At 42.7% G+C, this 27,796-nt stretch overlaps 1 protein-coding gene across 4 annotated transcripts; it reads right to left on the bottom strand.

Moving 5' to 3' along the window:
* Positions 1-10,957: 10,957 nt before the first annotated feature.
* On the bottom strand, positions 10,958-27,235 carry dyrk2 (dual-specificity tyrosine-(Y)-phosphorylation regulated kinase 2). 4 transcript variants are annotated; one of them, XM_056748795.1, is made up of 3 exons: positions 27,129-27,235; positions 19,388-19,518; positions 10,958-15,348 (listed from the first exon to the last, which is right to left on the bottom strand). In XM_056748795.1, the coding sequence occupies exons 2-3, from the start codon at positions 19,388-19,390 to the stop codon at positions 13,756-13,758; spliced, it is 1,596 nt and encodes a 531-aa protein (XP_056604773.1). In that variant the 5' UTR covers positions 19,391-19,518; positions 27,129-27,235; the 3' UTR covers positions 10,958-13,755. The 4 variants fall into 4 exon arrangements, with proteins under 4 accessions (XP_056604773.1, XP_056604774.1, XP_056604771.1 ...); XM_056748796.1 differs by lacking the exon at positions 27,129-27,235 and adding an exon at positions 20,578-20,683; XM_056748793.1 differs by lacking the exon at positions 27,129-27,235 and adding an exon at positions 20,097-20,470.
* Positions 27,236-27,796: the final 561 nt, after the last annotated feature.

The following is a 27,796-nucleotide window of genomic DNA, read 5'->3' as shown; positions in this document are numbered from 1 at the left end:
AAGGACCTCGCACGGTTGACATCCCTGGACCAGAGAAAAGCAGGGCAGAGTTGTTGATTTTCCTTGTTTTACTTTATCATACAATTAACCAATTGTCAACCCTCAAGAAATACAATCCACCTGAGAAACAATACTGAAAAGGAAAGGGCCTGAAGGACAGAGGCAAGGCATTACATCCACCAATAGTGTGTTGTTGGCCATCGAAACCTCCGTGAGCTGACTCAAGTGTTAGCTGGGTCGGCTGATTCATTAGACATCTCCAATTTCAGCATCCACTTCAAAATCCAATAATTCTCTGCAAACACACTCACTTTTCATGCAGAGCGCATTACAATGATCCATTAAATGGCTGTGCAGTCTCTCTTCTAAGCCATTAACAGCTATCTGCGCAGTAGTTCGGGTTTAATAAGAGGCATGGGTGCTTTCACAGAGAAGAACACTCAGTCCATAGTCGTGGTGTAGAAAATCATTTTCACTGGGCAAATTTTCTTAAAATGCTATAAAATCAATATATTAAATATAAAATCAAGAGACCATTTGTGGCGAGGTGGCTCGCACCCAATCAGCGTCGCCATGGTTATGCAGGAAATCAGCCGATCGTCAACACCTGAGATCAATCACCAGCAGGGATAAAAGCCTCACAGCCAGGAGAAAGAGTGAGTTACAGCTCCAAGCTTCTTACCCGGCTGACGTGTCTTGTCTCTCCCTTCTCTTTAAAGATTCGGACGTATGACGAACGGCGGATTCCCCAGCTAGAAGGATTTCCGGAAGTAGTGACGTTCCCTCACTCGACAAAGACGGCCTAGTGGAACTATTCACGTGAAGGACCACGAGTGGAGGACTTTATCCGGAGCTGAGCTTCACGAAAAGCATCTAGTTTTTGTTGACACTTAAATAAATTACCCTTCGGGGCGTTTTGTTCATCCACTTCCGTGGTTGTCTCGTGTCTTGCACCCCACAAACTGGTGGAGAATGCGGGCATATTGACGCAAGACATACATCCAGGAAGTATAATAATATTTTTTTCTGATTTTTTTTTGTCCAGGGGTACGCTAGCTCTCTCTCTTCTGCATTACCGACCCACTTCCGGGTGACGAAACCATGGAGGAGATCATTCGCCGTGTGACGGACCTGAACATCCGCCAACAGACGTTTAATGAACAGATGGCAGTACGACAGGAGAGGCTAGAGCATGCCTTCACCCATCTCGTTGAATCTGCTGCCGGGGGAACGCCTTCCACAGACCACCGTGCCGCCGCCCATCGCTATCTAACCAAACTTGGAGAGGCTGATGACGTCGAAGCTTTCCTCCATACATTCGAGGTAACCGCAAATCGGGAGACCTGGGATAAAACCGAATGGGTAAAGATCTTAACACCTTTTCTGACCGGGGAAGCCCAGCGGGCGTATTTTTCTCTACCATCCCCTCTAAACGAGAACTATGACGTCCTGAAAGAAGAAATACTCGCCCGGGTGGGTGTCTCTCCAACCACGGCGGCACAGCAGTTCTGGGAGTGGACGTTCCAGAAGTCAGTGCCAGTCCGCACTCAAGCAGCACAGCTCACACGGTTGGCACAAATTTGGCTTCTCCAGGAGAACCCGACGGCCTCACAGGTTGCTGAGAGGGTGGTGATCGATAGACTGTTGCGCGCTCTACCTAGATGGCTGAGAGGCCCAGTGTGCATGAGGAACCCCGGAACATTTCGAGAGGCGGTAGAAGCGGTGGAATTGGCGGAAGCGGCAAACGCTCGGGACATGGGAGAGAGAGCAGCGGACCCGGCTCGGAGGATCGCACCACCATGGCGGCGCATGGAGGGTACCTCACGACCAGTAGAGAGACCAGCAACCCCCTCTCCTCGCGATGAGCCGATGCCGACCGAACCAGCAACGCCAGGCCCTCAAGCATGGCTAGTCGGCTGTGTTGGGCACATGGAACCGCCCCGGGGTGCACCAAAGAGGACGATTCGTCTAGATGGGAGAACAGTCACAGCGATATTGGACTCAGGAAGTTCGGTGACCCTAGTGCAAAGTTCTTTGGTCCAGCCGAAGGGAAAGCTGGTTATACCCATTACCTGTGTTCACGGGGATACTCGCAGCGTCCCGGCTCGACGGGTGACTATAACAGCCGGACCTGGATCTTGGCCCTTGGAGGTCGGTTTAGTTCCCGACTTACCCGTTCCGGTTTTGCTGGGAAGAGACTGGCCAGGCTTTGAAAAACTGTTGGCCCAAGCAGTGCAGCCGAGGAACACACAGAGACGAGGCCAACACCGGCCAGTGACAAGCAAGGGACCACCAAGACGGATCGCGATGTTAGCCACCGAGAGCGAGCGAGAGGGTGAGTCAGAAGGTCGTGTTAATAATCTGTTCTCCGATTTGTACCATCAGGTAAACATAGGAGGGTCATTTGGACGAGACCAAAGAGAAGACGACCGATTGAGACACTGCTGGTCTCAAGTCCGGGTGGTGGACGGAGAAGTCCGCCAGGACCCACCTCACCCACTTCCATATTTTATGGTAAAAAGGGGTCTACTCTACTGCGTCGCACAAAGACGGGGGGAGGAAAAACAACTCCTGGTAGTCCCAAAGTCCAAAGTGAACCCCATACTGGAATTGGCACATACCCACCCTTTAGCGGGACATTTAGGACCGGTCAACACCGCGCAACGCATCAGGGACCGGTTTCATTGGCCAGGCTTAGACGGAGATGTGAAGCGGTTCTGCCAAAGCTGCCCCACCTGTCAAGTAACGACACCAAGTAAACCTCCCTCCAGTCCGCTTATTCCTTTACCCATAATCGAGGTACCCTTCGACAGGATTGGGATGGATCTGGTAGGCCCGTTGCCGAAATCAGCCCGGGGGCATGAACACATCCTCGTTATCTTGGACTATGCCACCCGGTATCCAGAGGCGGTACCCTTGCGGAAGGCGACTACGAAGGCCATTTCCAAGGAGCTGGTCTTGTTTTTCAGCCGGGTGGGAATTCCACGAGAGATCCTGACGGACCAGGGAACCCCGTTCATGTCACGGATGATGGCGGACCTCTGCCGCCTCCTGAAGGTAAAACAACTCCGGACGTCCATATATCATCCCCAAACAGATGGACTAGTAGAACGTTTTAACCAGACGTTGAAGAGGATGCTCCGGCGGGTGGTGGCAGAGGATGGGCGCGATTGGGATCTGATGCTACCTTATGTGCTCTTTGGCATTCGCGAGGTGCCTCAGGCCTCCACAGGGTTCACCCCGTTTGAGTTGCTGTTCGGGCGGCAACCCCGAGGCCTGTTAGATGTTGCCCGGGAGGCCTGGGAACAACAACAACCAGCACCCTATCGCAGTGTCATAGAGCATGTACAGCAGATGAGGAGTCGTATCGACCGAGTGATGCCCCTAGTAAGGGAGCATTTGGCCGAAGCCCAACGCGCCCAAAGCCGCCTATATGACCGTTCCGCACAGCCCAGAGTGTTCACACCAGGGGAACGAGTGTTAGTGCTCATGCCGTCTACAACGTCCAAGTTTTTAGCTGTGTGGAAAGGGCCGTACACAGTCCTGGAGAAAATGGGGCCGGTAAATTACCGCATCCGGAAACCAGGACGGCGAAAGGAAAACCAAATTTACCACATCAATCTATTGAAGAAGTGGGTGGCAACCGCAACGCAGGTGGCCGCCTTTGCGGAAAAGGAGGCGCCAGTTGTACAGATGGGGGAACAGCTTTCCCCCATACAGAAGTCGGATCTCACAGTCCTGGTCCGTCAGTTCGAGGATGTGTTCTGTGAAAAACCAGGACAAACCAAGGTAGCTCAACACGAGATTCGTACCCCCCCCGGAGTTGTGGTCAGGCAGCGCCCCTATCGGGTCCCGGAGGCTCGCCGGTTGGCAATAGAGGAGGAGATTAACAGGATGAAGGAGCTCCAAGTCATCGAGCCGTCCCGCAGCCCATGGTCTAGCCCCATCGTCATGGTTCCAAAACCCGACGGCACTCTCCGTTTCTGCAACGACTTTCGGAAACTGAATGAGGTGTCGACGTTCGATGGATACCCTATGCCTAGGATAGATGAACTTCTTGACCGCCTGGGTAAGGCCCGGTTCATATCGACTCTGGACCTCACGAAGGGATACTGGCAAGTGCCGCTGACCCCGAAAGATAGAGAGAAGACTGCCTTCAGCACACCATCGGGGCATTGGCAATACCGTGTCCTTCCGTTTGGGCTGCATGGAGCGCCAGCAACGTTCCAGAGGATGATGGACGTCGTCCTTCGACCTCATCAGGAGTATGCTGCAGCATACATTGATGACGTGGTGATTCATTCCGAAAGTTGGGAAGACCATCTGGACCGGTTACGGAGAGTGCTGCTCGAGTTGAGACGAGTGGGGCTGACTGCAAATCCCAGGAAATGTCACCTGGGACTAGCGGAGGCACAGTACCTGGGTTTCCGGGTAGGTCGGGGGCTAATACAACCCCAGGCAAAGAAGGTCGAGGCCGTCCGGAAGGCCCCGAGGCCCACCAACAAGACCCAGGTACGTGCCTTCTTGGGACTAGCGGGATACTACAGATGTTTTATCCCGAATTTCTCCTCTTTAGCCAGCCCCTTGACCAACCTGACCAAGAAGGGGCAACCAGAGAAGGTAAAGTGGAATTCAGAGACGGAGAAGGCCTTTCAGACATTGAAGGAGCACCTAACGTCTGCTCCGGTGCTACACGCCCCAGACTTCGGTTGCCCCTTCATCCTCCAGACGGACGCGTCGGACACCGGCCTGGGGGCGGTCCTCTCCCAGACCAGAGATGGAGAGGAACACCCGGTGATTTTCATCAGCCGAAAGCTCTCCCCAGCAGAAACCCGCTATGCCGCCGTGGAGAAAGAGGCCCTGGCCATTAAGTGGGCAGTCATGGAGCTCAGGTACTATCTCCTCGGGCGTAGTTTCTCTTTGGTCACCGATCATGCTCCACTACAGTGGATGTCCAAGGCCAAGGAAACTAATGCCCGGGTGACCAGATGGTTCCTGGCGCTCCAGGACTTCCATTTTAATGTACAACATCGGGCCGGGGCCTCCCACGGTAATGCGGATGGTCTGTCGAGGATGTGGTCAGGTTGGACAACTCGGTCAAGGTCACGACCCCCCCCTGCTCCAACACCGGATTCCTACGGAGTAAAGAAGAGGCTTCTCCCCACCAGGTCGACGCTTAGGGGGGGGGAGTGTGGCGAGGTGGCTCGCACCCCACACCATTTCAAAATTATTTTCAATTTTTCTGATAAAATAATGTATTGATAATATAAAAATATTATTTCTATTTGCATTTCTTTGCAGAAAAGGAAAACAGTAAAAATGTTTGCATCGTTTCAGACTTCAAATGCTGCAAAGAAAACAAGTTTATGCTCGATTTAAAAGTATACCACCGTAATAATCGTACAGTTTTTAATGTGATAACCTCAATTTCTATCACAGTTTTCATGCAGTCAGGCTTTCACATTGCTGTTGGATGACTTTTGTCAAAATTGAACAGACAGCATATTGCAGAACTCAGACTATATATAAAGAGTCATGTGGTGTAGGGCCTTTGTACAGAGACAGCTGCATGCTGTCCTGCAAGAACAGGTAAACACTAATTTGATTTCAAATCTACTGTGACTGACGGGCTGGCCGAGTGTGGAAGAATGTAAATCCTGGAATGCTTGCGAGCGTGCAACCCGAACCTCGCTCACACCGAGTCCAGCCTCACAGGACTATTAAGAGAATTGCACAACACATGCCTACACACAGCTGATCGCTTGCAACGTGAACACGTAGTAGCCGCACCATTCTGAGCTACCTCATAGCATTACCTCCTTTAGTTGTGCTTAAAACAATCCCTGTGGCCGTTGGCTCATGATGGCCTGTGACCCATCACCTGCTCCATTACTTTATTTCAAATTCGCAACACTGATTCATTGTCTGACTTCTGGCTTTGACAAAAGGAAAGAGACGACGATCAAAAAACAAAACCAGAATATTTTTTTCATTTTGTAAGTCTATAACAAAGGCCCGGTTTCAAAGGCAAGTCTTAAGGCTAGTCCCAGACTAAAATGAATGTTTGCCCAGTCACAACCAAATATAACTTGGCCAGAAAGAACTTAATATATTAGTGCCATTATTTGTCTCAAGATGCACACCAGTAATGTATTCTTCGAAACCATTTTTGTAAAAGCAACACATATCAATTCAACAAAGGCATAGTCCTGGCTTAAGCTAAGCCGTGTTTGTGAAACCATGCTAAAATGAACTATAGGCTATATATTCATGGGTTCATTGGGTGACTTGTGTCTGCCAAGCAAATCAACAGCAACATCAATACACTTGCCCTTAGTTTCATATATCTGTCAAGTCAGCAGTAATGGTGATTTAATGACCTCGCTTGCATGCTTCAGCCCTCTCTTACTTTGCATTACTGACGAAAACACTGAAAGTACAAACACATTCAACTAGAGAAGTGAAAAGTGTATTAAATATAAAATTGGGGCGCACACAGTCAGAATTTAAAAGAAAGATGTACATGTTTGAAATGCCAAGATTGTATGAGCTGCCAGCTTTTTCCAGTACTGCGCATGGGATTTCATTAGTCCCCTAAATACTTGAGGATCGTCGTTTGTCAAGAGTAGTCCGATTGAAAGTACACAAAAATCGCACAAATAAAGATTTGTTTTTCAGGATTATGTAGAGACAAATGCTATGCAACAACTTCCAATTGGCACATGAACTCTTCCCTCAAAATTAGGAGCCGTTATTAGACAATGCTATGGTCATTCATCAAAAAGACAGAATACAATGTCATTTCAAGAACTGTATTTTCACGAACTCAAACACATACATTAAAGTATGCTAATAATTTGACAAACAAGCATCCAGGGAAGTTCCAGGATGCTGTGCAACCATAATGAAATGCAGCTAAACCTGTTCGAGTGATATTTGAAAAAGTACACTTGAGAAATAACTGAAAAAGAAAGTCACAGAAGAAAATACTAAAAAAATTGTGTTTTACAACATGGCAAATTTGTAAAATTTTGAACGTTGTGAACCACACAAAAGCATGCAATTATTATAAGAAAAAAAAAATGCATGAAGGGAATGAAGCACCAATTTGCCAAAATGTTATGATCCTTCATTGGATTATGTTACAAAATGATACAACTTAGTTGTAGTTATGTGGGCCAAATTAATAAACAACACATTTAGGGATACAGCAGATTTACTATATATCCCATAATATGTTCTTATTCCGCTCTTGTGGGACAAGGTAGTTGAACGTACAGCACAGTACAGGAATGCAGACGTACAGAGAAATTTGACTTCTTCTAGCAAGGTCTCAATAGCACACCCTGACCCCGAATCAGCTGACATCACCGACGACAGCGCCTGCTGAGAAAGATTAGCCGCTGTCGCTGAGCGCACGCCAAAAAATTAAAAGGGCAAATTTGGCAGAACTACTTTAAGGGAGTAAACCTACTTAAAAACCTGTATGTACTCTCTGTTGTAAGAAACACTTAAACCAAAGAAGAACGTGGATGTTCATCATGGAAAAACTAAGAACTAGGTCTGTGACTTCATGGCATCAGACTCTGACAAAGCACTCCGTGCATGTGGTGCCTAGAACACATTTCGTACATTATTACAGGCAGTGCCACATGTGGCTGGTGTCTTGAATGGCACTCGAAGACTTTTAAAGCAAGAATCCCTGTCTTCCCAGTAACGCTAGGCTTGTAGACACTAAATGTTGTCATATTGCCCATTTCAAACGACAACCAAGGATAGTATCAGATGCTATCTGACCACAGGCCTCCTGAGGGTTCATGTTCACCTTATTTACTCAGATTCTTTGAAGGCCTGTTCTTCGTGCCCAAAAGGGCAAGAGCCACTTGACTGGCAGTGTGAACAGCATAACAACTACTAAAGGACGAGTGTCCAGCCTCCCAGTCCGGATAAGGCCGGCAGGTTGCGAAAGAGCACCACTCGAATTTCTTCTGAGACAAGCTAGATAAAAAAATAAACGTCTATTGACGTTTGATCTCAGCATTGTCAGGAATCAGCACTTCCAGCGAGTACGTTTATGTAATGCAAGCAAACACTGTAGTATACAGTATAATTTGTTGGCGACATAGAAAGGCAAGAAGACCAGCAAAAAACAACAGCGCAATCTTGAAATTCAGGTTGTTTATGAACATCGGAAAGCCTGAAATTAGTTAATGAAGGGAAGGTCTGAGAATAGAGAACAAGATGTCTCGCATCTCTTTGCTATAAATTGACATTGAGAAAGGCTTCAGTTTACAGACAGTTTGGTACAAGGAAATCAAGCAGAAATAAAACAGATTTAATCTTAGAGTCATTTTTTATAAGAAATTCCTGCTACTTCCATTGAATAACTGAGCTACTCTGCATTGCATTCCACAAATGCATTTCTGTTTTCGCAGCTACAAACCGAATTCCCTCCATCTGAATGCAGCACTACTGCTTTGCAAGAACTCTGAAAATGCAGTTTTTTCTAAAATAGATCAGTCACGAAAGCATTTGCACACCCAAATCGACAGTATTGTCTTTGCTTTCATAAGGTCTCAAAGCACTGCTGGACAGAGAATCAGAATACTCAGTAACTCATGTGGTTTGATCAAAATAAATTGCAATGCATTTCATATACTTGACTGTTAAAAGAAAACAAAATCACAGTAAACTAGCTTTTAATTTCACTTTCATTCATAAGGCTAAACCAAAGTCAATCAATTCACATTGTGAGGCAAAGTGGCTTCTTTTCAACGTACTTGAGAAGATTCCAAAAGGCTTAGAAGAGTGTCTTGTATGCGGAGGAAAGACAATGATCATTTCTAAAACCAAGCACTGAGAACAAAAGCAAAAATGCATGACCTAGTTAAATTGCATGACTTAGAACTGGTGCCTGAGCAAAACAAAACAACTGACACAAAGTTGTATTTCACACGCAACGCAAGGCATTGCCAAAGGAAGGACATAAATAGAATTTTGAAAAAGAAAAAAAAAATCAGCAACATGACTTCCCGGCCAGCTCGAGCTTTACAAAAGACCCACCGCACCACAAATTCTCAGCCTTCCATTCACAACACTGTCTGCAGGGCTACTGAAGTCAAAGCCTTTACATCGATGCCAAGACTTCCTCCTGTGAAACACCTTTATTAAAGTTAGTGAAAAGGGTAGAAGACTGCTCAAACCGGTGCTAGCCTCTAAGCCTTACAACTGGCTGTTGGTAAAAAATCAATTTGCAACATTACGCAAATTTAGACGTCAAAAATGAATTAAGGATTTCCAGATGTTTACCCCCTAACATGAAACTCTACCCTGCCAATGACTACCTCAAGCGAGAGTAGCGCTGGCATACACTCTTGCCCACGTTTTTATTTCAATTGCCTGAGGATATGACTCAAGAGCAATCGCTGAAATGCATAGTCAATGGGTGGTCTAACCTCTTATAAGTGGGGGCTACTGAATTTTCTGTAAATAATAAAGGCCCCCATGTTGTGCGAGCAAAACAACCTTGAAAAAAAACACTACTCAAATCTTAGATGCATTTACGCCAAACACAAGCTATTTATCTATAGCACAGACGGTGCATGCATGTGCTCATGTTGTCTTTATGCCGAATCTCACAGCAACGGAGTTCAGAACAAACAACACATGACATCATTGAAAATGCAAGAAAAAGCATGAAAGCGCTCTTTGGAACCAAAAGCTCACTGAAGGAAAACCACAGCCTTGCAGATTGCATTTTTTATTATTATGACATGATAAAAGATGGCAAGGGCTCTCTACAGAAGTCTCTTTTTCTGTCCAGAAGCTTTAGTAGCAACATTGACAGTTTTACAGTTTTTGGCTAATATACCTAAAAAAGTGAGATATTGGTGCCGTTTTCCAGCTCAGGAAATTATGCAGAGTATGAACCAGGTTATTATTAATCCTTTCCTAAGCCTTTGAAGGACAACAAACCGCAATTGTCTCCTTTCATTGACCGAGCAGGTTAAACCTGCACCTGGCTCAATGGGAACAGCTGACTCCCATGACTGCATAATGACATTCACATATTCTGCCCAGTAAGCTGTTAGTGTTTCTTAGGACATCATCACATAAAACGTTTTAATCATCACATATAAAGCACACAATCTTCACAAGCGAGAGTAGATGTAAGCAGATTCTGCTTACCTCTGTATCACAATTTTTCATGCATCTCTTCTCCACACACACTTGGCTATTTAGTTCTAGCCCCATTTGAAGCAGTCAACTTAGACCGGGGCTTATCGACACCGGTCCAACCTTATTCAAACACACCCGAACCAGCCGACCAACTTCTTAAGGACTATTTACCAAATTACAGGCAGGTGTGTTTGATTAAGATTGTAACTTAAATCAGGCCATCCAGGATGGGAGATGAACATGAGTCTATTATCGGAAAGGATGTTTCCAAATCTACCAAATGGATGAAGGATGTTTGAGAGAAACACATTTTGAAGGGATAGTCTACCCAAACATGAAAATTCTATCATTTACTCACCATCGAGTTGTTCCCAATCTGTAAAAATGTCTTGGTTCTGATGAACACAGAGAAAGATATTTGGAAGAATGCTTGTAACTTAACTGTTCTTGGCCACCATAGAAGGAAAAACTGCTTGATACATTTCTTTGTTCTGTTCAGCACAAAAGAAGATATTTTAAAGAATATAGCAAAGCAAACAGTTCTGGGGCACTTTTGCCTATTGTACTATTGTAATATATACTACCTTGGTAGCCAACGATGGCCAAGAACGTTTTTGTTGCAAGCATTCTTCCAAATATCTTCACATTGTTCATTCATTGGGACAGTGGAGTAAATGAAGACAGAACGTTCATTTTTGGGTGAACTGTTCCTTTATATTGAAACTTTATCGCTTCATATTTCTCTTCAAAAATGATGACCAAAAAAGCAGCATTTTGTAAAGATGAGACATTAAAACTTTTATTATTCATTTTTTCCAGCCACAACAATAAAAACAAAGATCACTAGAAAAAAACTTCCATCAGATGTACAATACATACAGTATCATAAAACTGGCCGCCGACATAAAACCCCCACTACAGCAATATTCGTAGTGTTTCAGCAGCATTTCACAAAATGAAAACATTATACATATGTACACATCCACGAATTCTCAATTCACATATGTACAGTACATTTCTGTGGCTGAATACAAACAAATAGCAACTTTGTTCCTCAGTTGAAAGATTAAATTGAAAAGGACCGCCCGAGTGGCTGGATTCAAGAGTTAGGGCATACGCTTTAAAAGTCTTAAAAAGAGACTCATCTACTGCCTCAACGATGCTACCGCTGTATTGCGCAACTGACTCGCTGTCGGATTCTGGGAGTTGTAGTTTTCACTCGAAAGATACATCCAACCACGTTTGGAGGTGTGCTACATCTTTCAGACTTTATAGAAGGTGGTGTAATTGGCAGCTAAATAGATCTCAAGCCTCTTTACCCCGTCCTCGCTCTCCACAGAAGATTATCTCTCTCAAGATATGCCCTTGAGAGGCTTGAGTGCCTCTAGATCAGAAAAAAAAGAGAAAAATCTGGCTTCTTTTCCTCATTGCCGCTAACAAAGAAAGGAATGCACTTTGGTACGTACCAAATGCCCTGGGTTTAGAGTACAAGAATATCACAACAGTCTGAGGTAAAATATCGAAACATGTCCTTATTTCTATTGTAATCGTGAACAGTTGGTGTTTAGACAACATGAATGCAGTAGTAGTCGTTGAGAAAGATCGATGTAGTGATCGTTGTCCAAGACATCCCTGTTTGGGATTTCTCGTTGGCTAAAAAATATCGGAGCGTCCGGACTGCATGAGCTTTGGGGAGTATCTTTGGGTGACGTGCAAAAGGATCACCTTTAAAAAGTAAGTAGCAGGGAGCTTTGTTTGAAAATGAAATGAATGGCATTGATAACCAAAGGCACATTGTATTCAACCTAAGGGCACGTTTATTCCACACTGCGGTCAATTCACAAAACAGTAAAAAAAAGTATAAAGTACATTGTGAAATGCCTGCTGATGTTGGCAGGATACGTCTCCATCTCTAAAGCACTATGGGTGTTTACAGGGGTCTGGGCCCCTGAGCAGTGTGCAGCAGGCCCTTGGTGGGCACTGTGCCAGTCTCGGATGGAAGAAGTGGGGGATCAAAGTGAGCATTACAGCTTAGCTGGAGTCCCTGACAGCCCATGATCTGACCCCATTTTACACCTCCACAATCCGTGACTGGTTGACAGCAAACAGGACTAGTTCCTGCTCGAGTCGGGTCTCAGAGTATAGTGGCAGATATATTTCTTGTGCATTACACATGACGTACATTTGATACACAGCCGACCGCACACGATCAGGCCACTGGTTCCTTTATATTAGCTCTTCGTTGAGACATGGTAAAATAAATAAGTTAAACGCTTTTACACACCCATGTCAGTCAAATGTTCTTCCTACCATGTAACAAATGCTACAAAATGGCCTGTTTTTTGCTCGAATATGATATATTCTTTGTCAAACCCTCTTCTGGATTATAAGAAAGTGTTATTGTTATTTTTATGAAAGGGAACAACCTTTAAGAATTTTAACTCTGGCCTGATATTAGCAAGTCCACACAATGATAACATGATAAAAGGGTATGTAACATTAAAAAAAGTTTTTTCTAAGTGGTATAAATTTGATTTGCGACTTGATTCAGGTGTGACGTTCAATACTTTCTCACATTCAAGTAAATGCAACATCCCGTCTTCTTATTATTATGCTCTCAGTCCTTCTAGTCACTCCAAATGCGCATTGATAAAGACAATAAACAATTCAAGACAAATCTGCAATCTTACAGCGGTAACTCATGATTTCACTCCTTTCTTAATACTGCTTTGTTCCATGAGTATTAAGTTACAAGCTATAAAAATGATAAAAGGTAAAGCACCAAAGTTATTTTCCTTCCAGGACATTATGCATTCAAAAGCAACTCTACCGGAGAATAGCTTATCGTAACATACATCCGTCAATTACAGCTTAAAACAGTATTCTCTCATTCAAACCCTTTGCCATAACTCGACTTTTACAGTAGCCTGACTGTAGACTCTTTTCCTCATTTCAGTTTTTAAGGAATGTCAAGAGATTTATAGGCACATACCAAGTCTGTCATGTAAACATTGTTTCCCTTAACTACCTCACAACAGTCTGCAACATCCGCTCTCCATTAGGACCTCTTCCCGTGGTCTAAGAATCTGGTATTGAAAGTCTCGATATTGAAAACGAAAATGCCACAGGCCTCGCATAGCTTTTAGTAAATGCATTTGTAATCCTCATCCATTACTGTACTATTTGTCTGACAGGATCTGAGGGTGGTGATTAAAATTTCAGTCTCACAACGTATTTTTGCCGTTACTTCAATGTGGCAAAGCCATTTGCTTTGTATGCAACTTGATTAAGGCATTATACCATCTGGGACTGTTTGTTCTCATAGACCATAATGGATGAATGCTCCCCTTAAGAGGCATTTGACACAAGCCCTGAGATAAAAACTTAAGTGTTGTTCCCCCTTTCTTGGCCATTTTAGCGTTCCTAGAATAAAAATCCAACAAAAGGTGCTACAAAGCAGCTCATAATTGATGGATATGCATTAAAGACTCTATTCCTAAAAAAATGCCACACTTCTGAAAGCTCAGCTTTGCACAATTTCCAACATCAACATGTAAAAACCCAGAAAAATAGCGTTCAGCTGACTAATTTTGGCAACACTGTCCTTTGTTGTATATTCCCATTGGCGTCAGTCATTTGTGCCAAGTTAGTCCTTAACTTTGTGGCTGAGCCAGAAGGGGGAGGTAATTTGGAGATTGAAGTTATAGCACCGGTGCCCTCAGTGATCCGCTTCACGGTGGTTTTCTCCCCAGTGGGAGGTTTTGGCAAGCGTCTTCTGAGCCACGGGTGGTGGAGGGCCTGACTTGGGGTCATACGCAATGACGGGTCCCATTCTAGACACTGTTTGAGAAAGTCCAAGAACAGGGGGTCGTCACAGCCCTTGAGCACCGTTACCCACTCTCTGCTCCCTGGTGTACCTCTGAGTTTGCCCCTGCGAGACCTGCCCCCGTTTACCACAACAGAGGCATCGGGCATGGTCGTGACATTGCAGTAACGGGGGTATCCCTTTGAGCTGATGAAATTTTTGGCTCTCTTAGATGACTCCATTAGCTTCTGGGGGGGCATACCCAGTAGCTCTATGACACATGCTAGTTGGTCCCCTTCATCTTCCCCGGGCAAGAGAGGGTACCCTGTCAGTAATTCCGCTAAGATACAACCTAAGCTCCACATATCGATTGGCATCCCGTACCGGGCCCCCAGAATGACCTCCGGGGCCCTGTAGAAGCGCGACTGGATGTAAGTGTAGACCCGTTGATGCTCGTAGCAGCTAGAGCCAAAGTCGATAACTTTTATCCCACTGCGCCCCTGCTGCTTCAGGAGGATATTCTCTGGCTTGAGGTCGCAGTGAATAATTCTGTTCTTGTGCAGTGAGTCCAAACACTGCAAGATGGAGTGTGCAAACTTGCGCACCAGTGGCAAACTAAACCCCTGAAACTTGTTTTTCTTTATGAGCTCGTAGAGGTTCATGCTGAGCAACTCAAACGTCATGCAGATGTGGTTGCGGAATGTAAAGTTCTCCAGCATGTGGATGACATTCATCGTGGAGTCTTTATCCTGTTTGCACAAGTGCTCCAGGATACGAATTTCCTCAGCCGCCTGCCGGTGAAACCGCTTCTCGTTGCGCACCATTTTTAATGCCACCTGCTGGTGGTTCTTGTGATCGTATGCCTTGACCACCTGGCCGAAGCTGCCCTTGCCGATGACCTTCAGTACCTCATACCTGTATGCAATATGGTCATGGGGCACGTGAATGTAGGAGCCCTGATCGTCGTCATAACCTCCATTGTTCGAACCGCCAATGACGCCTAGACGTTTTTTTGCATTTGGACCTATAAAATAAATCTCGGGATAGGTAAAGATCTCTTGGTGCTCGAACACTGTCAGCTTAGTCATGTTTTGTTTCATGGCCTGTTCTGAAGTCAAAGGCGCTGGCTTGGGTTTGCTTTCGGTTGATTTGAAGGAGGTCGAGCTTCCTTGTCGACACGGGGTGCTTTCTTGCTGCTTTTCAGGCATGGCCACACCCGTCCTGCCCACAGGTGTCAACCCATTGGGTTGTGCAGTCAACACTGTCCTCTTGTTACTGGTCTCCTCGAACAGTTGTTGAACGTGGATCTGCTGGTGATTCCCGACGTGCAGATGGTCATTCATTGTGTGCTTATTGCCTCCAGCCTGGAGAAGGTAAAACAAAAGAGACGTTTGAGGATTTTTTCCAAATAAATGAAAGACACGAAGCATTAATATCATGATAGGCAAGATCTAGATTTAATGGGTTATGAACAAGTCATTCCAAACCTGACATCTAAGAATTTGATGATTCTCTATAATTGGATTCAGAGATGTAATTTCAACTTTATTTGCCCAAGAGCTCACACTATTTTTAAATAACATTAACATACATTTTGGACAATCGATTCTTGTCCGTAGCAAAGCCTGGATGGTGTTCAAGTAAATCCTGCTTGTCTATTCTCAGAGGAGCAAGACGAATGAAGCTGAACTAAAGTCCAGAGATTGGCACATAATCTCTAATGGAGAAAGGAAGGAGGGTAAATAAATGAAGAAAGGTAAGAGACCAAACTATAATTTATCTTTACTGTGCTTAACCAGATGACTTTCAATCATACATGACAAGATCTGCTAATGCGATCTTTGATTCTTGTAGAGGAGCCAAGGTGTCAATGACACTCTGCACCTCGTCTTCACATATGTCACTTTCGAATGTTACACAACTGATCCTAAAGATCTGGTGTCCGTGTCCTTGTCACAGAGGGGGGTGTCATTTCTTGACCTTTCAACGCCAATGCTTTTGGACGCTTCTCACCATCTTGTATGTAGGATGTGAAATTTAGACTTTGTTGTTTATTCAAGGAAATTAGACATGCATTTCGTGCTTGCCTGAATCGCCTGCCATGCAAGATGCTTGCTTCCTTGATAATGTGATTATCTCCGCATCTTATTTTCACAAATACATCCGGTTGCTTCTGTCTTTGTTTGCTGCCTCCCTGTTGTCCTGCTATTCGGTCCAGGCTGTTTTTAATGAATTAGTTATTTTTTTCCGTAAATATCTCTGTTTGCAAATACAATGTTAGGGAAACAGCAAGATTTTTTTCTGTCTCTTGCCATTCTCTAATATTCCTGATGGCCACTGCTGACATTTCTACACCACTGAATAAAGATGGAACTACAAATCCAACAGCTCTGACACAATCTGATCTTCAAACACTCAAAATGTGGACATATTTTTCATATTTTAAAAATATCTGATTTCTAAGTTTTAAATAAAACAGTGTATACTGCTTCATAAAAACAAAAATCCACAACAGCCAGAACCAAATTACCTAGAATAATAAATAAATACTATTACCCCTAACTTTTGCCTCCTCTGTTAAAAACATAAAACCGCCGGTTTCTTTACGAATTTGTCATTTTGTGGGTTTAAATGACATCAAACTGACACAAAAATTGTATCTACAAGATTGCTTCCATTATTTTAAGCTTACTGGTACCAACAGGGGTAAGAGGTGTCAGTTTTATGTACTTAAACATTAACTGTTTGTTCATTTTAATAAAAAAATTTAAATACACAAATATTTAGATAAAATGCAGTCTTGCAGAAACCTCTCTGTCTCTATATAGATTATACAGTGGTTGACATACACTAGAGTTGAGCAAACAAAACAATCTAAAATAATATCATAAAGTACTAATAATTTGTACGGTGCAGTTTAAAGTGTCTGAATATTGTACTAATGCAACGAAAACATGATATTCATGAGTCAATCTGAATAAAGCTGTGTGCACTTATACTCTTTTGTTGTACTTGGCCGACCTGTCGGTTAATTCAGACGTGATCTGGACAGGTGGGGGGTCGTGGAAAGGGCAGGCCCGCTGACAGCTGTAAAGGACACAACTGGAGCCGAACAAAAGACTCATAAGGTTTTGGGGGATGCGGTGAGCATGTCAATCTTCCTAAAGCTTACCTCCCCTTTATCATGCATGTTCAGCATGAGACCAGATCCAAAACGCCACGTGTAATTCAACTGGCCTTAATGTTGTTAATTGGCTTTTGAAAGACATGACACTAAAGCTTGACCGGATCAGGTATATAAAAAGGTACAAATGAGACGAAAGAAAGAATGTCCTTCTAACTTCTAACTAACTACATTACCTGCTTATGTAAACCAATAGCAATTTTTAACTTTTGGCATTTAATTGCATGCAAACATCCAGATAGCGTCCCTGCCAAAAACAACACAAACTGAACAATGTCTCCTTCTGTGTGTACAAAAAACCCATAGAGTTTGACTTGGCAGACGTTTTAGAAACACAGTAAATGTAATTGTAAGATGCAGTACTTGTACACAATCAGCACTAATTTGTTGACGTAAGCAGTTACATAAGCAATAAGCAGAGCAGACTGTGCTTCGAATCCATTAACTCTATACTGTTAACAAGGGGATATTTCTAGCAATAGCCAACACTGTATGGGTCTAAATTGTATATTTTTTCTTTTATGCCACAAATCATTTTGCATATTAAATAAAGATTATGTTCCATGAAGAGAACTTGTAACTTTCCTATCATAAATATATAAAAACTTTATTTTTGTCATTGCATGCAGCAAAACCGGAAACAAACTTTGCTTGCTTCTGCCCGCTCTTTAAGTATTACCCCCTTAAGTTTGGTATCCATGTAAAGCTTTGAATTTTCACTTTTGGGTTCATCTACCCTCCACAACATCATTTCTCCCGTAAACCGATAGAGACCGTTAACACAAACCTGTTTCTTCTTATCAACGGCCAGCTACAGCGCCTCTGATGGACAACTTTAAAAGGTGATTTTCTCATTATTTGGATTTTTTTGCAACCTCAGATTCCAGATTTTGTTAATTGTATCCCAACAACCCATAGATCAGCGGAAAGCTCATTTATTCAGCTTTCAGATTATGTATAAATCCGGATTTCAAAAAGAATTAACTGTTTTTGTGGTCCAGCGTCACATATTAGCTAGAATAACTATATTAGCAAGAACAAATAAATTGCATGTCTGACGATAAAACAAAATGTATAATCAAAATCATTGGAAACTGAAGACATGCACATTGACATTAAAATGATCACATCACTGACATCATCAAATTATGTCAATAGTATTTTTGATGACAAGCTACTGTTTGCAAATACAAAGCTTTAAGTGAATTAATTTGATTAATTATTTGTGTCAGGACCTGTAGGTGTGTGCAAACACACAAATGTGCCCACCACGCAGGCCTGAGCTTTCTGCGCCTATATTTACCCCCACTAGAACGGCAGCTATATAAAGAACTACAAGCCGGGCTACTGAGTCATAAATGGCATTTATCCAATTTTTGAATTTGATTTATAGGTGGGCCAAACGCATGAACACAAACTGCAATTCCGTGAATGCTACTAATGAACAAATTATCGATCGCCATGCGATTTTGTGCATTACATGAGCCCTGGCAACCAATTTATTTTCTAATATAAAAGAAGATACGCCCTTAACCACGTAAAACTCTTTGTCGTGCAGATGCAGACGGTTTCAGATGTAGCAATTTACATAAGGAAATCACTAGATCACAGATTTCAGTTTTGCCTACGGTTTTCACCGTTGGGCCCAACGGCACCCATCCCCCACCAATGGCAACCTCTCTACACAAAACATTGGCCAACGTCTCTCTGTTACTGCTACGGCTCCGATTTGAATGCTTTTCACATGCAAACAACTATTAAAATTTACACTTCTGTGAATATAATCGACCAGAATGCGTCCTAATAATCAGAGAATGAATTTAAAGCGTGCATAAAGGTTTTCAGCATTATGAAACTGTAGTCAATTGGCTACCATTTCACACGCTTCCCAATAAAACGGCCTGTCTTCCAACAGCATCTCACAGTCTAAACGTCTCATTCTATGTCGGTTTTTGTTATGCATGACCAATGTGTCCCCTTAAAGACGTCGGTCCAGGATAGCCACATTCCCAATGTCACCTACTGTACATGCACAGACATGTGCACACATGTCCGAATGCAACAACTGGATTGCATTGCGTATGAATCACAGGAAACCGGGTAAAGGATCTCCAAGACAAATGACACCGGAACATAAGGTTTCCTCATCCTGACACATTGAAGTCAAACAAAGAATGGGACATGCGGGGTGGAAAGTACAAGTAGAAATTTGTTTGTACCATGAGTAAGTTGTTATTCCTGAGAGGGGGTAATGTGAGGGGTGATGTGGCTTCCGTCCCTGCTCCAGTCCGGGGACCCCCAATGCCCAGTCCAGGGGAAGACTGTAGCTGGCAAATCTCACCCCCTTTGCCTGCACAAACAAACAAAAAAGAATTGGAAAAATGCACCATCGAAAGGCGTTGAAACAAACGATTTACCCTGAGTATCACAATATTATTATTTTTATTTTGTTTTTAAAGAAAGCCAAAATACGTGGCCTCACATCCGAGCATGTTCAATGCTGATAAATAATGAAACCCAAACAGAGAACAAGAAAGACTGTGTGAAACCTATAAAGGAAAATGAACATTACCACGTCAAAGCCCTTTGAAATGCACGGGCTATAAAACCCCATAAATCCAACAAAACGCTAATCGCAAACGCGCCTATTTATAAACTCACGCTCGCTAAAAAAAAAGGTTTAAATACACTAAAAAAACAAAACGATTGTCTTTCAAATGGTATGTCCTGGAACACCGGGGGCTTAACAGCTACTGTGCCCGACCCCACAGCCAACGGAGAGCAGTCAAACGTAAAGCTTCCCGGTTTACGAAGCTTTTAACGCGGACAAATAATCCATCTCCCAAATCCAAACCGGAGACAAAACGCGCCCGGCGAGCGGATCGTGAAACGCGCCGCCCTCTCAGATCCGGCCATCGGCTTCCTTACCAGTCGGGTAGACGGCAGCACCAGCAGTAACGCAGGGTTTCTTGGTTAACATGGCCGCTGGAGAGACACACACGCATACACACGCAGAGAGCCCACTTCAGAGTATCTCCCCTCCTCCCCGTGATCACCCACTCTGACTGCCGCTGCTTACTCCAATCAGCTTACGTTACATCCAAACTCTACCGGCTCGGCCGCTTCCTCAAACAAGAGCCGAATGCGCTTCAGCATCGCTTGGAAACGCGCAAAACAAACAAAGATGAACGCATGGCTTTGCGTCGCGCTTCACTTCTTGGTCCCATAAAACTCTGCGCGCTCGCACGGTCGTGGATGCATGCTGTCTCTTTCAAACACCGGCAGGGAATACACTTTAAACCGGTTTAGGGTGTTGTCTGGGTTTATCTATCTAACAGCCCCCACCTTCTTTTCTCTCCCTCCCCGCACAGAGTTCACCAACCGAGTCCCAAATAGCACACAGACTTACCTAGTTACACACCTGGAACCCGTGTTTGTTTGAATACGCATATATTTAACGTGGATGCTTTTTCCCGTTTTTCAGTGTGTTTGGGAACATTGTGTGCCTATGGGGTTGGTGGTGTTGGCATTTAGATGCATATACAACATTTGGTATTTTGGTAAAACCTTCTTTTACGCTTAAGAGCACGTGTTAAGTTTCGGTCCGACGGGTGTGTTATTAGGCAACTGTCCACTAGAGGATGTAGTGAGCGCAGTTTCCCAAAGCATAAGTACATGTACTGTAGTGTACTGTACATAATCGTCTTTAACTGTACATTCAGTTCCAGAGCTTAACCCAATATGTACACAATTTAACAATTGTCTACCGGATGCAATGCAACGTGTCAAATATCATAACACAAATTGTGAAACTGCTCTTATGGGTTTTTATATTAAAGCAAGTTTAGAATAAAAAAAATCCATAGTGCATATCTACGTATCAAAGTTCATTCATCAGTGATTAGATCAGCCGTAAGGGTGATTGAATCTTGTATCAGGAGGGAAAATGATTGATGATCTTATTTTCTGTCATTGACTGTTGTTGAGTCATCATCACAAAATCTATTTCAGTCTTTTGATGAGGGCTTAATGGGATATGATGTCCCATGCAAACGATGTGATTCAAGTGTTTTGTTCATCACTTGTCCTGACCAGTTTCAGCCACTTTAAACTTAAGCACACTTCACTTTGGTAGAGAAAGTTTTTAGCATGCAGTTTGCAAAATTCCATGTTAACTTACATTTATTGACTTCCCACATTAGCCTACTTTCCAAGACTCAATCTGTTTATCTTGTAACAAACTTTACAATTTAGTAACAATTTAAAGTGTATTTGTAAACAGTTTAGTCCTTAAAAGTGACTCCTTCACTTAAACGGCATCTCCGTTATCTAACACAAAGGCGCTTTAAACAAAGAAAGAGTCTTAATACATTCTGCTGCCAGCACGTGTGATTTTAAACACATGATATACATTAGCTCATCGAGATCTCATCTATTTTAAGTTTCAGCCACTAAAACAAACAAGCAAAGTGGTGTTCAGAACGTCTCCTTGCATTCAGCATGAAAGTCTTCAACTCGCACCTCCACCCCCCAGGAAGTGACTTAAAGTAGTGTCACGTATCGGGCTGTGGTCAGACGGGAGCAGGGAATGCTGGGATGGGATTTGCCACTGCGGTTACTGGGAAACCTCAGTAAGCGCTGCGTAAGAAATTGGGCCTCTGATAACACGGCTGATCGAGGGTACGTGTCAAGCCTCACATGGCTGTCTTGTGGCCTCTCATAGTGGAATATCAAAGGGATGACTGGACCTGTTGGCTGAGGCATATAGTACCCGTTCACCAAAGCATGGCACCTCATGCTAGAAGCTGTGAATGGACCTGCAGGAGTGTGTTAGCGGCGGAAACATAGGTGTTATCTGTATTCGAGTTCCTCGGCTGGAGATTCACAGGGTGTGAACCGTGCACTTTTTTCACCTATTGGGCTTTAATAAATAGGATGTGCTTCCTTTCCATTACGAGATGGTTTGTTACTGATTTAGGTGCGGATGAGATATTCAGTTCCCCTTTAAAAGACAAAATCTATCTTGATATTTAACATTTGTCTCTAAAGGATTCCTGATATTTAAGACATGAATCAATGGCTCCTCGAAAGAAACAAGCATCATTCAAGGTCTAAAAAGACTGCAATTCTCTACAAATTTATGACAGTTTGGTTTAAACACGCTCATTTTATGGATATTTCAGTAACAAACCTGTAAAAACAACAGAAATATTCAGACAGCTGGGATGCCCAAATTTGTAAAAAGTAAATTTGATCTTATTTTACACCTTACTAGTGAATTTGAATTATAGTTTTACTGCATATTGACATTGATATTGAAATATACACCATATATACTGTATTTAATGCATTTCCAACATAAACTAAAATTCTGTAGAAATACGAAATACAGTGCAAAAAAACAAGACTATCTTTATATTAATACATAATTTTACAAACTGTTTTTAACAAAAAGCCAAGACAATGATAATGGTTTGATAAAACGGTTGTACCATGCCTGGAGTACCACAATGTCTTGTATTTAAAGCATCATCTTAGGGGGAGGATGCAAGCCTCGCTCTATAAATAGCTCATTGCTTTGAGATCCGCAAGAGCATCCAAGCATTAAAATGATGCTCTGGGAACGTGTGGTAGACCCAGCCTGAGACTTCCCCGCTTGGCAACCCACATTAATGTCATAGCCCCGTATCACATTCGTTAATCATCACGCAAAACACATTTTTCATGTCATGTTTGATGATGCCTCTGAGCGAAGCACCTTTGTACAATTTGTTTATTCTTTTAGTCTGTCAACCCAAAATGAACAGAACAGTTTGTTCGGTGCTTGTAGCTGTGAGTGCCTCGGTTACAGACGTAGCACAGAACGCTGAAGTTCACCAGATAAAGCACTTTTGTGACTAGTTCAACTGAAAAAAACGCCCTGCTAAAAGCATGAATATCCCTGTAGTTTGATCCAAACAACCCCCGGTGACTAATTAAAGTGTGTATAATCTCACCTATTCAGCGGTAACAGTAATGAACCCCGCAGACAACTCAACTCATAATGATATCCAGTCCTGGGGACGGATAGCGAGAGGTTACACCTGAGAGCTTTTCAAATGCACCCACGCACACATGAGAGTTTTTACAGTTTCCATCATGCTCCATCGGTTCACAGACTATAAAAAGACTGCGTTCTGAAAGCACAGTTTTCATGTATTCACTTTAGATGGAAACATTCAATAAACCCCGTTTATTTAAACTAAAACAAATGATCCTCTGACACCAAAATTGATTCAATTTAATGAATACAATTCTCTTCCCTCAATTTACATATAGCTCAAAACAGGTGGCACGGCCTCTATTTGGCAAATTAAGATTTTGGGCCAAAACAAAAGCACAGATGGCCGATGGATCGTTTCAATCTGCTTAATAATACAGTCAGGTTTATAAAAAGAACCTGGGTGTTGTTTAGTGATCCGATCTGTTGTCATCCCCTCGCATCAATCGAAAGATCAATAGATGCAGGGCCGGAACACTGTCTTGCACATCAACACCCCCGACACACAGCTTGACTGATGTGAGACTGAGCAAAATGGTGGCAGGTTGCATAATAAGTAAGTCATGTTCACACTTTCGACTATATCTGAGTGTGCACTCCCGGCCCACGCAGACAGTCTGAGCAAATATAAACATGCGAGCGCAGACAGACAGGAAGTGTAGTTGTACCTTTGAAGATAGTCCGGGACATTTAGCATTTTTGACTGCACCGTAAGAGAGTTCAAGTGAATTATTCCTGCGTATAATGCTGCAAATATGATTTAGTGTTGTATATTAGTATCACGTTTCAGAGTGTCTTATTTTCACATAACAGAAGGGTACCAAATAGTTACCTAAAAACGAAAAACATGTCTGTCACATCAAGACCACAGAATATTTTCAGCATAGCATTTTCGCATTGTGTTTCTCTCCCCCCTCTATACGTTACAGATCCGCTTCCTAAAGAAAGTTGCCTGAGGCAAATAATATTTCTGTCAGCTCCACTGTCATGTATTCACCCACACTGTATATATTTAGCTGGGACTATTTTTACAGCCATCTGGTGGATTCTTTGGAAATTCTCAGAAATGCCTCTAAAAATCGCCAGCTTTGGGTATTCCTGTAGCACTGAATCAAATCTGATGTAGGCGTACGTATATGACGGTGGTGACTTGCACTACAATGATATTTAATCATGCCGTGACATCCATTAATAGCCAGAATGAAAATCAAGCTGTTTTCTTTGTGTTCAGACATAAAATATGAAACCCCGAGGTGATGCGTTATGCAAATGAGCGGTTACGCAATAATGCAGCAGCCAATGGGAGAAAAGAGTAAGACGGGGAAATTATCTATCGTGATTCTGGTCACTGTAATGTTACTGTCTGCTGTTCTGTATGATTCTTCTACACCCACATGCAGGGATACATTGAAAAGAGTGAGTTTGATTCATGCATCGATCACTTCTCATGCTGTTCATGATTTGATACATGTTCATGCATTCATCACAGATGTAAAATGTTCATAGCAAGATAACAGATCATTTCTATTTGTTTCAGATTGTGGACTTCACAAGTAACATTAAACCATAAGGAATGCTGCTAGCGGCCATACAACCTGGCGACCTCCAGGGATCCAATTGCTCTTATTGTAAACACGGCTTTAGGCTTTGTGCAAATTTATGTGGCTTTTTGTCCATTGCATGATTGGTTTATGGTTTGACACGGCTTGCAGGGGGTCGATGTGTCTTCATTTGTGTATCGAATTCACAGCTCACAGGCAACATTAGCCATCCTCGAATGGTCCAGTGCCTGAAGCTAAAGGTGGAAGCTCGAGTGATCTCTAATTTCCCAGTATTCTCTGTCTCTAATTCCCTCTTTCCACTTATTCCCTGCCTTTGGGAAACCCCTCAGGCCTAGGAGAAGGCTGTGCATGCGGATGAAAGGCTATTGAAGGGTTGCTAATTATTGCACTTGTTGCCGTGTAAGGACCTTTCTTTATAGATCTTGGCTACAATTCGTCTTTCTTAAGTTCTGAGAAATCCAAGCAAAACAAATGACACAATATGGCTGTAGGAATCACTAATATACAGATGGGATTTTCCAAAGCGTCATTCGTCCAACTTTTTGAATCTGTTGTAGTAATCCATCCTGAGCAAATTCCAAGACTCGACAAAACCATGGATTTCGGGGAAATATGCTCTCAGTGTGTTCTCTCGGCACATGATATACTGTAGCACTTTGCATGTTTAAACAGCCATCAATCAGACCGGCTGTAATCTTGTGTAGTCCGTACACCAACCGCTGAGACCAGTCCAGGACTGTGTTGCACAAATAATGCGTTGCCTGGCAACAATGAACCCGTTCATCAGTCCCGACAGTCTGAATATCAGAGGCCTTGTTTACATCTCCCGACAGCGACGGTTTATATGCCAGGAACAGGTCGTGTTCGAATTACATTTTGTTTTGATATTCTAATGTAGAGCTATTGTTGTCCTCATTGTGCGGACGGTTGGTAAAGCGCCACCTTCTTTGGCATTGCTACAGCGGGATAGATAACACAAAAGGAGCCCAGGCTGATGATATTGATGATAGTGAAGGCTCAATTACCCAAAGTGTTGTTCTACAAACAAGGTTAACTACAGACCCATGAACCAATCAGCTCATTTGTTGAGTGATGAATAGAGAACAACAGCCAATCATTTGATCCCTCGCTGTGGGGGGGACAGGATACTGCCATCTGTACAGATGAAAAGAGATACCGGACCCCCTCCTGCATTACTTTGTAAATATCCACCACTGGTTGGTTTTGGTTTTTTTGCAACTGCATTGTAGAAAACATTTGTAAGGCTATAGATGGTTTCATCAGATGCATGTTTAGATTTCATTTATATTAATACTTTATTAATTGTTTTAAATTAATTTAAAACTCCTCAACAGATTTGTTTTGGTACTGAGTTTATTTTTATTTTCACAATTGCAAAATGTTTTTATTATATAAATAACAAAATTTGTTGCTTTAGGTTTAAAAGAAAAACTTAATTCAAGATGTATTTTTGGAACTTCTTACACAATGTTGGTTTAAGGGTCATTTTTTTATTGTTCTTCATTTCTTGCAAATTAATTTAGTAGAAATTGTTTTCTTGGACACATCAAGTAAAGTACACCAAAATCAAGCATGCACTGAATAAAATAAAATAAATGAATAATTAAATGTTTCCACCATCTCTCACCGAAACAAAAAACAACCAATCTGACTGTAAACTCAGTCTTTCAATTTCAAATTGGACTTCAAAATGAATCAAAAGAAGAGAGAGCACAGACGTTCCTGCAGCTGTGTTTACACTGTTCCCTGCACCAGAGTTACCAAGAGGAAGAAGCTTAATGTGTAGTTGTGATGTGATCTCAGTGAATCATATAATCAAATAGAGATTATCACAAGGTGTGGCGCTGTCTTACTTTTTCTTATCTCATTCTTTTCCCAGCCTCACAGGCTAAAATAAATAATCTTATCTGGTGCTTCTGTGCAATGTCGCTTAACAAACAAGAAGGCAATCAAATATTTGGCCACCAGCTGTGATGTTGCCATGACATAAGACAAAACCCTGGACACATGCCGTAAAGAAGAAAATTACATTTTGAAACTCTATGAGAGACAACATTACTAAAGTAACAAAACTGTGTTTTTCTGTTATTTGTATTAATGGAACATCTCCTGGCTTCAATAAACAAGAAGATTTCCACCTCTGTAGTCCCTTTAGACCTTAATAGTTCATCTCAGTGGCTGTAACAAATGAGCCTTTCTTATCCTTCCTGCTCTCTAGAGAGTCCTATTGATTTTAAACCAATCCAATTTGAAATTCAGAAACTGTCAACAGGTTCATTTATTAAACTGCTTTTGTTATTCCCTGTTTCTGTTTAAAATGTTCAGCATTCATCTTACCTCAATCAATGCTCCTCCACAGATTCAATCACAACAAAATCCCAATTGACTAGATCAAAAATCCAACTGGTTTCCTCTTCAAGCTTCATATTTGGTGACCATCATGTCCTTCATCCATCCAACTGTGCAACCTTTACAGTTTGGGCTCCAATGGTTTCTCTGTAATGAGGAGGAGCCTGTGCCTTGTTAACGTACGTATGACTGATCACCCAAACCTTCTGTTAGCCATGCTCACAAGGCCGGGCCGTGACTACAGAGTAGATGTGTGACAAAGTAATATTACACTGTTTAATAATTGATGGGGTTGAAAATAAAATTGTGTGTGTGTAAGAGAAAGAGAACTTGGCTCCTCCTTCCCAAGTATTGAGCGCTGTCATTTTGTAATTGATCTGTCGATCCGTTCTAAGCTTTTCTGTCTAAACCCTCTAGGCCTATTGTCGAATGGCTTTATATTTACTGTAGACTCTTGTAAAGGCTCTGCTACTCACGTTGGTTTAACAACAGGATTAAGAGTCTCTCTATCAGCACCCATTCAGACATGAGAAACTATCAGTTTACTTAAATAGCGAAACTGAAGCACTGGGCTACACAGGAAAGAAACATTGTAACACTTTATAAAGCAACAGCTTTAATTTTCAGATTATTTAAAGGAACAGTTCACCTAAAAA

The sequence above is a fragment of the Triplophysa dalaica genome, chromosome 5 (assembly GCF_015846415.1).
Source record: "Triplophysa dalaica isolate WHDGS20190420 chromosome 5, ASM1584641v1, whole genome shotgun sequence".
In the NCBI taxonomy this organism is placed as follows: Eukaryota; Metazoa; Chordata; class Actinopteri; order Cypriniformes; family Nemacheilidae; genus Triplophysa; species Triplophysa dalaica.
This window is presented reverse-complemented; position numbering and strand designations above follow the sequence as displayed.